The 11,514-nt window shown below is 57.1% G+C and overlaps 3 protein-coding genes across 4 annotated transcripts; 2 read left to right on the forward strand and 1 right to left on the reverse strand.

Moving 5' to 3' along the window:
• Positions 1-6: 6 nt before the first annotated feature.
• CTSA (cathepsin A) lies at positions 7-6,897 on the reverse strand. The gene is made up of 15 exons (XM_081256948.1): positions 6,799-6,897; positions 6,391-6,578; positions 5,736-5,847; positions 5,422-5,472; positions 5,245-5,331; positions 4,860-5,015; positions 4,426-4,517; positions 3,971-4,055; positions 3,311-3,402; positions 3,151-3,229; positions 2,924-3,063; positions 1,790-1,865; positions 999-1,088; positions 720-824; positions 7-461 (listed from the first exon to the last, which is right to left on the reverse strand). The coding sequence occupies exons 1-15, from the start codon at positions 6,850-6,852 to the stop codon at positions 378-380; spliced, it is 1,491 nt and encodes a 496-aa protein (XP_081113074.1). The 5' UTR covers positions 6,853-6,897; the 3' UTR covers positions 7-377.
• Positions 6,898-6,912: 15 nt separating this feature from the next.
• On the forward strand, positions 6,913-9,028 carry NEURL2 (neuralized E3 ubiquitin protein ligase 2). 2 transcript variants are annotated; one of them, XM_081256950.1, is made up of 2 exons: positions 6,913-7,965; positions 8,787-9,028. In XM_081256950.1, exons 1-2 carry the CDS (start codon positions 7,237-7,239, stop codon positions 8,814-8,816), a joined length of 759 nt encoding a protein of 252 aa, XP_081113076.1. In that variant the 5' UTR covers positions 6,913-7,236; the 3' UTR covers positions 8,817-9,028. The 2 variants fall into 2 exon arrangements, with proteins under 2 accessions (XP_081113076.1, XP_081113075.1); XM_081256949.1 differs by having other exon boundaries at positions 6,914-7,978.
• A 121-nt stretch (positions 9,029-9,149) lies between these two features.
• SPATA25 (spermatogenesis associated 25) lies at positions 9,150-11,062 on the forward strand. The gene is made up of 2 exons (XM_081256951.1): positions 9,150-10,029; positions 10,420-11,062. The coding sequence occupies exons 1-2, from the start codon at positions 9,975-9,977 to the stop codon at positions 10,935-10,937; spliced, it is 573 nt and encodes a 190-aa protein (XP_081113077.1). The 5' UTR covers positions 9,150-9,974; the 3' UTR covers positions 10,938-11,062.
• Positions 11,063-11,514: the final 452 nt, after the last annotated feature.

The following is an 11,514-nucleotide window of genomic DNA, read 5'->3' on the forward strand; positions in this document are numbered from 1 at the left end:
ATGGGGTTTTAAGCTGTACCCAATTTAATTCCATAATCACAGTCAATCCATCAATTACAATCCGTCCACCCTCCCCATGGGCTGTCCTGAGCTCTGTTGTGTTCCTGGGATGCGATCAGTGCATTGAGGGCATTCTTTAAGCAGGGAGGGGGCCAGGCCTCACCCCAGTGAGTTATAAAGTGCAAACTCCCCCCAGACTGTATATGTGAGGCGCTGGGGCCAGGTCTGGGATGCACAGCGCTGTGGAGGGGGGTGGGGGCAGTTCTGGAGGCAGGGATCTGCCCCACAGGGGCATTTTGCATAAAGGAGGATCTCCCTTCTGGCAGGAGAGGCTGGGAAGGGCTGGGTCAGGCAGTGGGGGGCTGCTCCCGTGGTCATCAGTATGGCTGCTTATTCAGGAAGCGGGAGAACATGGTGAGGGCAGCCTGGGGCTTGTCAGTGGGGACCATGTGTCCGGCACCCTGAAGGGCAAAGCTTTGTGAGATTCCTTCCCTGTACAACCCCTGCCCTTGGGTGCTTCTTTCATCCTACTGGACCCCTCTAGCCAGTGACCTTCCTGCTCCCCCCAATCCATCTGTTTTTCCCATCTTCCCCCCGAAAACTTGCCCTTCCTCGGGCCAGATGGTAAACCAGCATAAAAGGAGGTCAGGAGGAAAGGACAGGTGGGTCCCGCCCCATCCCCTCCAGCCCCCCTAGTCCTCACCAGGCCCAGGCCCTACCTTGATGGTCAGGAAGGCGATGTGGGAGAACTCCTTCACGAAGCCAGCGATCTGCTCTCCACCGTCCCCGTAGTCCACCAACCAGGGCCGGCGCTGTACCTCCACCTGCCCCACCAGGAAAGACTTAGCAGCCCGTAGCTGCCCCGTCATCTCTGCTCACGGCCACCAGCAAGACCTCAGGGGCCGGGAACTCCTCCAGGTTTGCCACCTCTGTCTGCCAGAGCCACGCTGCACTACCCCTGTACCGGCCCAACCCCAGGGCTGGGACCCCGGCCTCACCTTCTGGTTGAGGGAATCCACGAACCACTCATCTCCCATGAAGTTGCAGGCCATGTCCACATCTCCGTTGTACAGCAGGATCCGGTATTTCTGAAGCAGGGCAGGGGAAAAATGGGGGGGTTTGGAATAAGCCCAAACCCCAGCCCTTCCCCGGTTCAAGCCCTACCCCTCAGGGAATTCAAGAGGCCCAGCTAAATAGCATAAGCCAGGAAACGCTTGTGTTTTCTGACCACTTCCTACCTGCCCAGTGCTCTGTTAAATGCTTTCCCTATGAAGGTGGTAGATACCATCAATAACCCCATTTTATGGATGGGGAAATCAAGTCTCAAGATATATGAGAAACTTGCCCAGAGTCACCTGGCTAGCAGGCTAGTAAAGGGACTTGTACTCAAGCAGTCTGACCCCAGAGCCCACGCTCGAACCACTGTGCTGTACAGAACCTGGTCCTACCCCGGCTCTGCCAGTATCTCCTAGGTGACCTTGGACAAGGCCCTCTCCCACCTCAGACCCCAGTCTGCCTCTCTGTAACACGATCTGACTAGCTCTTCTCACCCTAACGGATCCTTGGCTGATGCAGACCTCTCTGCCCCCTCCAGCAGAGCAGCATAAGGTGGGGACAGCCAGGTTCAAATCCTGACCCTGCTGACCACAGGACCTAGGGCAAGTGACTTCACTTCTTGGAGTTTCAGCTTCCCCTGTCCCGAGTGGCGCCCTGAAGGAGCCCCCGCCTCGCCACACTCCTCCAGGGTCCTGAGGCTGCTGGTGGACCCAGCTGTGCTGCCCCCACTCACCTGTGCGGCCAGCAGCTTCAGGTACTGGGAATACATGGTTTGGTAGAGACGGCGGTACTGGATATTCACCAGGAAGCTGCAGGAGCACGTGGGCAAGAAGACCAGGTCCAGGTTGGGGGAGAAAAAGGGACAATAGATCAGACACCCTTCCCTGCCCCCTCCTATTCCCAAGCTCCAGCCTAAGAGGCAGATAGCTGGGATTCAGTCCCTCCTTGGGCATGTAACCTCCCTAGGACTTATCTAGATGGTGGGGAGGGGCTGGAATTCAGAGGTCCCCAACTCTCCTCCATTTAGAAATGTACAGGGACACTTTGTTACAATGGCTGGGGTGCAACTGGCATTAGTGCATAAGGGCTCGTGCTGACCAATCAGAATGGAACTGAGTGGCCCCTGCTGTGCCAGGCATCACCCTCTTACTTGTAGGGGTCATAGGAGATGTGGGCAGCTAGGGTGGTACTGGAGTCAGGGAGGGGCTGGGGATGGGAGTGTCTTTTTACTAAATACCATTTAAGTAATTGATATTTTAACAACCAACGTGGCTACTTAAGAATGAAGTGGCTGGGACTTCCCTGGTGGTCCAGTGGTAAAGAATCCGCCTTCCAATGCAGGGGACGTGGGTTGGATCCCTGGTCGGGGAACTAAGATCCCACATGCCTCGGGGCAACTAAGCCAGTGCCACAACTACTGAGCTCGCACGCCTCAACGAGAGAGCCTGCATGCCGCAAACTACAGAGCCCATGTGCCGCAACTAGAGAGAAGCCCGTGCGCTGCAACTAGAGAGAAGCCCATGCACCGCAACGAAGACCCGACACAGCCAAGGATAAAAAAATAAAAAATAAAAAAAAAAAAAGAATGAAGTGGCTGGGGGAATTCCCTGGAGGTCCAGTGGTTAGGCCTCCTGAGTTTTCACTGCCAAGGGCTCGGGTTCAATCCCTGGTTGGGAACTCAAAAAAAAAAAAGAATGAGGTGGCTGAATATCAATGAACTTCGGGGTCAGAGACCTTGAACATCCTATTGTACAATTCACTGTCACACCCCGAACGCCCTGTGTCCCCATTGAGAAACCCTAGCCAAAGGATCCCTGGGAACAACAGCCCGCCACCCCCCAGGCCACAAGCGGTCATAGAAACCCACTTGCACACGTCCCAGCGGGGCAGCTGCTTGGGGATGTGGAGGGCCTTCCGCACGAGAGGGTTGTTGAGGTAGGTGGAGGCGGCTGTGGTGTTGGTGCAGGGGGGGTCCAGGCGCACCTTTCCTGCAGAACGCAGCAGTACCTAGGGGGGCACAGAGGGTCAGGATCTTCGCTTCCCTGCCCTGTCCCTCCCCACCCTGCTGGGAGGTAAGCGTGGGCCCTTGCACACCTGATGCCACATCCGCTTGAGTGGCAGGCGAGTGAAGGTGTTGCCCAGATCCTGGACCACGACAGTGTCCTTCTCGTACCTGCAAGTGAGGTCGGGGGATGAGTGCCTGAGCCTCCAGATGGGACTGGGGTTGGCCCAAGAGGCACACGGCAGGGCCCACCTTAGATGGCTGGGCACCCCCCCAGCACATGGAGCGTAGAGGTTGTAGACGTTGAGGCCGGAGCTGCCCACAATGTGGGACACTTCCTGAAGCTGCAATGACACCCCAAAAGCCACCATGCTTTACAGAATCCTGGCCTCCCCATGACCTCCCCAACAGCGCCCCAAGATTTATTGCTCTCCTGCTTCGCTTGGTCACTACCCTTTCCCCCCTTTCTTCACAGGCAGGGAAACTCAGGCTCAGTGGAAGGAATCTGCTAGTCCCGGGTCCAAACCCTAATGCCTCTACTTCCCAGCACTGTGACTTCAGGCAAGTGACTTCGACGTGCTTGGCCTCAGTTTCCTTATCTGGAAAATGTGCCTAATACCATCTCCCTTGAAGGAGACTCTTGAAGATGGAACAATCCACACTGCCACAGTTGAGCACAGTCCTGGCACATTGCAGGAGATGGATGAGAGGCCCTTTCCCCTCACAGGGAAGTCACAGGAAGTGGTGTGGGAACACATCCATACTCATGTGTCCCAGAGGACGTCGAATTGCTGAAGGGTGCAGGATAGGAAACAACAGGGGGATGGGGGGGAGGAGTCCCCAAAGGGGATGTGGTCCCCTTCTCAGGATGGGGGCTGTCAGGGGTGACGGAGAGCAGGGGCAGAACCTCACGTTGGTCACGCATTCTGGGTCTTTGTTGTCGTAGAAGTTACACTTGTTTTGAGAGCAGCAGTGGGTCTGGAGGGAAGACCAGAGCCTGTAGGAGATGAGTGAGATTTGCTGAGGCCCATGGTGGACAGAGAAGGCAAACACCTCATCTTCTCAACCTCCCATCACGGCCTGGACCCAAGGGACCTAATCCCAGGGAACAATGACATTTATCACAGGGCATGGTATGTAGCTCCCAAACCTGGCTGCCCTGGGCCATGCTGCAGCCCTCCTTCGTCCCTTTACCCTCTGATGTCTATGCTTTGGCCTTTCAGCGCCAAAACCTTTCTAGCGAACCCAGCCCCCACCTTCTGCTCATCCATCAGGATAGGACCCGGGATATCATGTGCCTGGAGGACAGACTTGAGGTCCCATGACCTGCCGCGCCCCAGAGATTGCCCAACGGTCCCCTCCCATACCTGTTTCCCAGAAGGCCATGGTAGTAGGCAAAATAGACCAGGGAGTTGTCATTCTGCTCATAGCAGGAGAGTCCATTGCCCACAGCCAGCCCCTGTGAAACACCCAGGGCGTTAGCTCATCTGGACGGTGAGGAAGAAGAGCCTCCCTTGACTCGCACCCAGACCTTCAGCAGTCTGGAAACTGAAACCCAGGCTGCCTTGTGGGAGTGGTGGGGGGTGTGGGGGAAGGCCACTCAACGTAAAGAATGGAGCCGGCAGCTTGAGGAGTAGGCTCCCTGTTGTGGAAGGCACACAGGCCAGGGAGAGGCCAGGAATGGCAGGAATGTTATGAAGAAAGACTGGGTTGGAATGGAGGCGCTGACCTCTTTGACCTTTGCTAACCACAAGGCTATGACCCCAAGATGCCTCCCTTCCCTCCTGCAGCCTCCCTGCACCTGAAGGTTCATGCTGGGGTCCTGCATGACCAACACTGCCAGGGTGGGGATGTAGATGCCGGCATAGCTCTCTCCCGTCAGGAAAAGCTCGTTGTCCTTGTATTCCGGGAAGAGGCGGAAGAAATCTTTAAGGGCTTCAAAATTGCTCTGGGCCACCTGGGGGTGGCAGGATGGAGAGAATCAGGAAGTGTTGGTGTTTGAGCTAGAAAGAATCTCAGAGATAATGACACCAACGCACCCTGTTTGTACAACAGGATGTGACTTGTCCAAACCACACCACCTAGCACGCAACAGAGCCACGGATGGACTCCAAGGCCATGCTTTTCCTCTCCCCGCATCACGCCACCCAGCAAGGCTGGGGCACGTGGGCAGGCAGCGGACTCACCTCGGTGTCGTTGGTTGCATAAGACTTGTCATCGGAGTAGGAAAAGCCCACCCCAGCTGGGGACTCGAGGTATAACACATTGGCAATCTACAGGGGAAGTGAAAACGGGCTAAGGAAGGCTCCCCACCCCATCCCAGTGCCCAGACACCCCCACAGGACCCACAGCGGTGGTGGTACCAGGTTCCAGGAATAGGGGTTGTACTCCAGAGTGGCACCATCTGGCTGGATCTGCGGAGGAAAGAGATGGCTAAGTCCCGAGAACCAGCTGGGGGTAGGGAAAGGGCCACTGTGCTGAGTACTGTACAATCGGGCAAAATGCCTGAAAGGTAGTAATAGTCAAGTCAGTGGTACAGATGAAGAAACTGAGGCTCAGGAAAGGCTCATTTTCAGAAGATCACAAAGTCCTTTTCTCCTTCTTCCCCGCTTCTTTCCTTTGGGAACTGTCCCCTCCCTGCCCCTTCCCAGGGGTTACTGAGCTGCTTTCCACTCACCAGGAAGGGGCCGTGCTCGGTGAGGAGGCCGTCTAGGGAGCTACAGCCCGGCCCTCCATTGAGCCACAGCACCACAGGGCTGCTCTTGGGATCCTTCTGGGACTCCACAAACCTGGGAGGGAGTCAGGCTAGGATGGGTGCAGGTGGGGGGAGGGCTCCTTCCAGCCCTCCCTGCTCCCAGGCTCCTTCAGGGGTCTTAAGAACACCCCCCCCACACGACCAGGCTTCCCTGGTGGCGCAGTGGTTGAGAATCCGCCTGCCAATGCAGGGGACAAGGGTTCGATCCCTGGTCCGGGAAGATCCCACATGCCGCGGAGCAAGTAAGCCCGTGCCACAACCACAGAGCCTGAGACCTAGAGCCCGCGAGCCACAACTACTGAGTCCACGAGCCACAACTACTGAAGCCCGCGCGCCTAGAGCCTGTGCTCCACAACGAGGGAAGCCACTGCAATGAGAAGCCCACACACAGCAACGAAGAGTAGCCCCCGCTCGCCGCAACTAGAGAAAGACCGCGCGCAGCAATGAAGACCCAACACAGCCAAAATAAGTAAATAAATAAAATTAATTTATATTAAAAAGACCCCCCCCCATCATCTACCCCGGTGGGCATCGCAGTGTCCCTCCCAACCCCACCCTGGGAGGCAGGGCTGCAGACCAGTAGTGGAGGTGCTTGGAGCAGGAGCCTCTGAGGTAGCCAGAGTACTGGCGGAAGGACGGCTGCTTGGCCAGCCCTGGCAGATACTGGATCTCGTCCTGGTCGGGGGCTGCCTCGCTTCGGGGCGCCCAGGAGAGCAGCAGCAGCAGGAGGAGGAGGAATGGCGGCGACAGCGCGGCTCGGACCATCTGCGGCAGGAAGTGGGTGCCGGCTGTTTGTTTACTCGCTCGCTCGCTGCTCAGCCGCCCCTGGGGAAGAGCTGGCGGCTCATCAGCCAGGGAAGCCCCGGCCCAGTCCCAGCTCCCACCAGCTGAGCTTCCTCCGCCGCGCCGCGCCCCGCCCCGCCCCGGGGTCTCCCGGATCCCTTCCAGCCTCCGGGATCCCTTCCAGCCTCCGGATTCCCCTCACCTCTGCTGCCTCGCGTCCTTGCTCTCCCGGAGGTGTCCCGCGACGGGAAGTCATGTGTACTCCGAGTCACGTGCGCTCCAGCGTCACGTGACAGCCTTCCTCCTGCCCATCCCGCCCCCACGTCCCTGAGCACCCGGAAGACGGAGGGGGCGGTGGCGGCGGCGGTCAAACCAGGTGAAGGTCCGTGTGGGCCTCGTAGGTCGTATCCCGGGCGCCGGCGGTCAGATGACCCAGGTGTGGATGGCCAGGATCCCCCAGCCTCCCGGGGACTCCGTTCTAAGCGGGATGGCTGAGCAAGCGGCGCTAGGACCCCTGGGCAGAGCCTCGGGGAAGGGAGTCAGGGGGGAAGTACCTTACATGGTGCCCCCCGCAGTCACCATCTGAGCCCGCTGCCCAAAATAGCCCCCGGCGCCCGCTGGCCTGCTTCATGGCTGGGAGATGGCTGCTGCCTCCGACCCCGTGGAATTGGGTGCGCCCTGGGGACCCGCGCGCCCCGAGCCCCCTCCCACCCGCTTCCACCCGGTACACGGTGCCAACATCCGCGTGGACCCCTCCGGGACGCGGGCCACACGCGTGGAGAGCTTCGCCCACGGTGTGTGCTTCAGTCGCGAGCCGCTGGCCCCCGGCCAGGTGTTCCTGGTGGAGATCGAGGAGAAAGAGCTGGGCTGGTGCGGGCACCTGCGCCTCGGCCTGACTGCGCTGGACCCCGCCAGTCTGGCCGCCGTGCCCGAGTTTTCGCTGCCCGACCTGGTCAGCCTCGGCCACACCTGGGTCTTCGCCATCACGCGCCATCACAACCGCGTGCCCCGGGAGGGCCGCCCGGAGGTGGAGGCGCTGGCCCCCAGCTGCCCCCCAGCCCTCCTGGTGGAACCGCATCTGTGCATTGAGCAGTTTCGCATTCCCCGCGACCGCCTGGTGGGCCGCAGCCGTCCCGGGCTATACAGCCACCTCTTGGACCAGCTCTATGAGCTGAACATGCTGCCTCCGACCGCGCGCCGGAGCCGCCTGGGCGTTCTCTTCTGCCCGCGCCCCGACGGCACTGCTGACATGCATATCGTCATCAACGGCGAGGACATGGGCCCCAGCGCTCGGGGGCTGCCAGCCGCCCAGCCCCTCTACGCGGTGGTGGACGTCTTCGCCTCCACCAAGAGCGTGCGCCTGGTCCAGGTCGAGTATGGCTGTAGGTATCCCACACCCGGGGCAGCGACCCCTCCTGGCCCAGTGTCGGGACAGGAACCTGCTAGGACTCCTGAAACAGGTAGCAAGGCCTTGGTTTGTCCAGCATTATTTTAGAAGCTGGGGAATCTGGCTTCAGATTCTGCCTCTACTTGTGATCTTGGACAAGTCACTTTCCCTGGCTCTGGGCCTCAATTTACCCATCTTGGCTGTGATTGATTAGGATGCCCTCTAACTCCCTTTCTGGCTTTGCCAATATTTTTTGCATTACCCTAGGGCATGAATTCTACACCGATTTTAGATTTTGGTCCTCTTTGAGAATTATGTGCTCTTTTATTAGACAAATGCTCATCGATTTGGGCATACCAGTTTAAAGGCATCACTTCTAAACCCCGTGCGAGAGCTTCTTAATCCTGAGGTCTGGTTCATGATAGCCCTGTTAAGCCTTTTATTTATCCATCTGACGACATTTCACGAATACAGTGAACGAGAACCCTCTCTGTGTCGGGCCTGTGCTGGAAGCTGGGGGTTGCACAGCTAAATCAGATGCCACCCCTGCCCCCAGAAGCTGCTAAGCGAGGGGGAAGGGAGCAGGATGGGTGCTATAATGGAAATAGGGCTGCAGAACTGGGAAAGTGTTGCAAAACAGGTGCTTATCTCAATCCTGTGAATAGCCCCATGCCAGGCTGGGCCTGGAGAGTGAAGGGACTTGCCCAAGTTAACGACAAAGAGGGGACCAAGACCTAGATCTAGGTCTCAGCCTCGGCCCAACCCTCCCGTTCCCTTTGCCTTTGACAACCTTCTTTCCACAGTGCCGTCCCTGCAGACTCTGTGCCGCCTAGTGATCCAGAGAAGTGTGGTGCACCGGTTGGCCATTGATGGGCTCCACCTGCCCAAAGGACTTAAGGATTTCTGCAAGTATGAGTGAAGGCCTGCAGCCGCCCTGGAGCAGGGCCACGTGAATGCATCCTGGCCCCAGAGGTGTGGCTGCCCTGAAGCTGGCCATACTGATACCAGCCAGGATGGAAATAAACACAGTCCTTGCTGATGCCGATCCTTGGACGGTCTCCTTGCCCCTGAAGCCTGTGAGGGGCACTTCTTTTAGAATCACTGGGGGTCAGCAGGGTAGATGAGAGAATGAGAGAGCATTTTGACATCACCTAGACCAGTGGTTCCTAGCCTGGCTACTCATTATCTGGGATACTTAGATTGCTGGTGCCCCAGACCCCATCTCTGGAGATTCTCATTTGGTTTGTCAAAGGATGAGGGCTAGACATTGTTTTTGTCAAAGCTCCCCTAGAGATTCTGAGGTACAGCCAGGATTGAGAAGCATTTCCCTAGAACAGAGGTCTCAAGTTGGGCACATGTTATAACCACTTGAGGAACTCTGAAAAAATACTGCTAAATGGGATTATGATTTAATTGACCCTGGGATAAGTCTGGGCATCAGGATTTCTAAAAGCTTCCAAGAGCATGTAATGTGCAGCTCGGGATGAGAACCAGTGCCCTAGACCAAGTACTTCATTTCACAGATGGGAACCTGAAGCCCAGAGGTGGGAATGTATTTGTCCAAGGTCAGACAGCAAATGAATGCAGAGTATTCCTTTTCTCACCCTACAGGGCACAAAGCACCAGACTCCTTTAATTGTATCGCTGATCATTTGCTTCCATACAGATGATCTTATTTGACCCTCATAACTTCTGGCGAGGTAGTGGGCAGTCATTACCCCCATCTTACAGCTGAGGATGTCAAGGAACAAAACTGTCCAGGTGACTTGCCCAAGGTAAAGGCAAGAACCTAGAATGCCCAGTTCCTGGTCCAGTGCTCTTTTAACCCCATCCATTGTCATGTACACGTTCTAGAATGAACAGGTCAATGCCAGTGAGCTGGGTTCCAGGTGTAAAAGGGAGGGACTATGAGGTGACATTCTAGAAGGGCGGAGAGGGTAGGACAGAAGGCAGACGACTCTTCCCTCACAAACAGGGGCTTTAGAGCAGCCATGTCCTATTTCATGTCTCCACAAACTCATCCAGGTCTTCCGCCTTCCGGCCAAGGTGAGAGGGGGCTCCTGGAACTGGAGGGTGTACTACAACTTACCCTGAGAACCTGCTTCCTGGCTCTGGGGAGGTGGAGGTTCTGCTGGGCATTTTTGGGCTGGACCTGGAGTCAATTCTCTTGGAAGAAAGCTATTCCAGAAGTCCTTGCCAATCGCTACCCACTTGCTCATTCATTCATTCCGCAAACACTTCTCCATCACCTGTCTGCATTAGGGACTGACTGGGGCTGTGGCTCTAAGTAAAACCTAACTCCCAACCACAGGGCAGCCCCCTTGGGCGGGTCTTAATTGCCCCTGATCCCGGTGTTCTGCTCCTGTGCCCTGCCCCTCAGGGCCTCCTCCTCAAAGAGACCAAGAATAACATTCCATCCCATTCCTGTCTCTGCAGGTGGGGCTGCTTCTCTGGGCTCATCCCTTGGCCTCTATAGTCCTGTAGAGCCAGTGGTGGTGGCCTCTGGTGGACAAGACCCACTGAGCCAGAAAGCTGAGGTGACACCCGTTGCCCGGGGCCCGGCCCTGGCAGTGCCAGAAGCCAGGGGTTGCCCTGGGAGGGCTAGCTGGGAGCCACTGCGGCAGAAGTACAGCCGGTACTGCCACAAATTCCCCCACGTGAGGCAGCCGGAGAGCCGGGGCTGGGAGGATGGCTGCTCCAGAAGCAGAGCTCCCTACCTGGGTGGCCCCAGAAGGCCTGGGCCCCTGCTGCTGTGTGGGCTGTCCTCTGAGACAGGAGGGAAGGAGGCCGGCTCCCAGCCCATCTGCATCCTTACCTTGGCCATGATGATCGCTGGCATCCCCACCGTGCCTGTCCCAGGCCTACGGGAAGAGGACCTGATCCGGGCAGCTCAAGCTTTCATGATGGCCCATCCGGAGCCAGCAGGGACTGTGGAGGGGGCACGGTGGCCCTAGTGAGATCCCGGAGGGGCCAGCCTCCTGGCTCCTGCTTGTAGCGGGATGAAATGGCACCAGACACGTGGGGTGGCTTCTCCGTATGGTTTTTGGGCAGGCAGGGTTGGTGGTGTCTATGGCAGGGATGCGGATAGGGTGGTGCTTTGAGCCATTCTGACAAACACCAGCCCATCAGGGCCCAAACCCCAGGAAGTTTCCAGAAACCTAAGCCAGGCCATAGGTCTTGTCAGATTGGTTACAATGAAAATTACCAAGGTAGGAGGCCCTGCTTGGAGAGTGGAGGCTTCTTTTTGTACTGTTTTGGTACTCGATCAAAAGTTCTTGTACAAAGCCCTAGGCAATGTGACTTTTCCTCTTGCCTTTTGTTCCTCACCCTGCTGAGGACAGGTGATAGGACCACAGGCAAGGAAGGAAAATTAACTCTTACTTGAGCACCCACTGGGCATCAGGCCCATTACATGCCCACTTACCTTTAATCTTACCAGTGTTCTGGGCATCTCCATTTTTACAGATGAACAAATTGAGGCTTAGAGAGGTGACATGATGACTTAAGTCACATAGCTAGTAAAAGGCAGCA

This window comes from Mesoplodon bidens, assembly GCF_964165515.1.
Source record: "Mesoplodon bidens genome assembly, chromosome: 15".
Lineage (NCBI taxonomy): Eukaryota > Metazoa > Chordata > Mammalia > Artiodactyla > Ziphiidae > Mesoplodon > Mesoplodon bidens.

Bases quoted from the DNA above. Each gene is read 5' to 3' on its own strand.
- SPATA25 (XM_081256951.1), top strand. From the start codon at position 9,975: ATGTCCTATTTCATGTCTCCACAAACTCATCCAGGTCTTCCGCCTTCC. The intron at 10,030-10,419 runs GTGAGAGGGGGC...CTGTCTCTGCAG, and splicing joins TCTTCCGCCTTCCGGCCAAG to GTGGGGCTGCTTCTCTGGGC.
- CTSA (XM_081256948.1), bottom strand. From the start codon at position 6,852: ATGACTTCCCGTCGCGGGACACCTCCGGGAGAGCAAGGACGCGAGGCA. The intron at 6,579-6,798 runs GTGAGGGGAATC...TTCCTGCCGCAG, and splicing joins AAGGACGCGAGGCAGCAGAG to ATGGTCCGAGCCGCGCTGTC. The intron at 1,089-1,789 runs GTGAGTGGGGGC...GCCCTGCTTCAG, and splicing joins TGAAGCTGCTGGCCGCACAG to AAATACCGGATCCTGCTGTA.
- NEURL2 (XM_081256949.1), top strand. From the start codon at position 7,237: ATGGCTGCTGCCTCCGACCCCGTGGAATTGGGTGCGCCCTGGGGACCC. The intron at 7,979-8,786 runs GTAGGTATCCCA...TTCTTTCCACAG, and splicing joins GGTCCAGGTCGAGTATGGCT to TGCCGTCCCTGCAGACTCTG.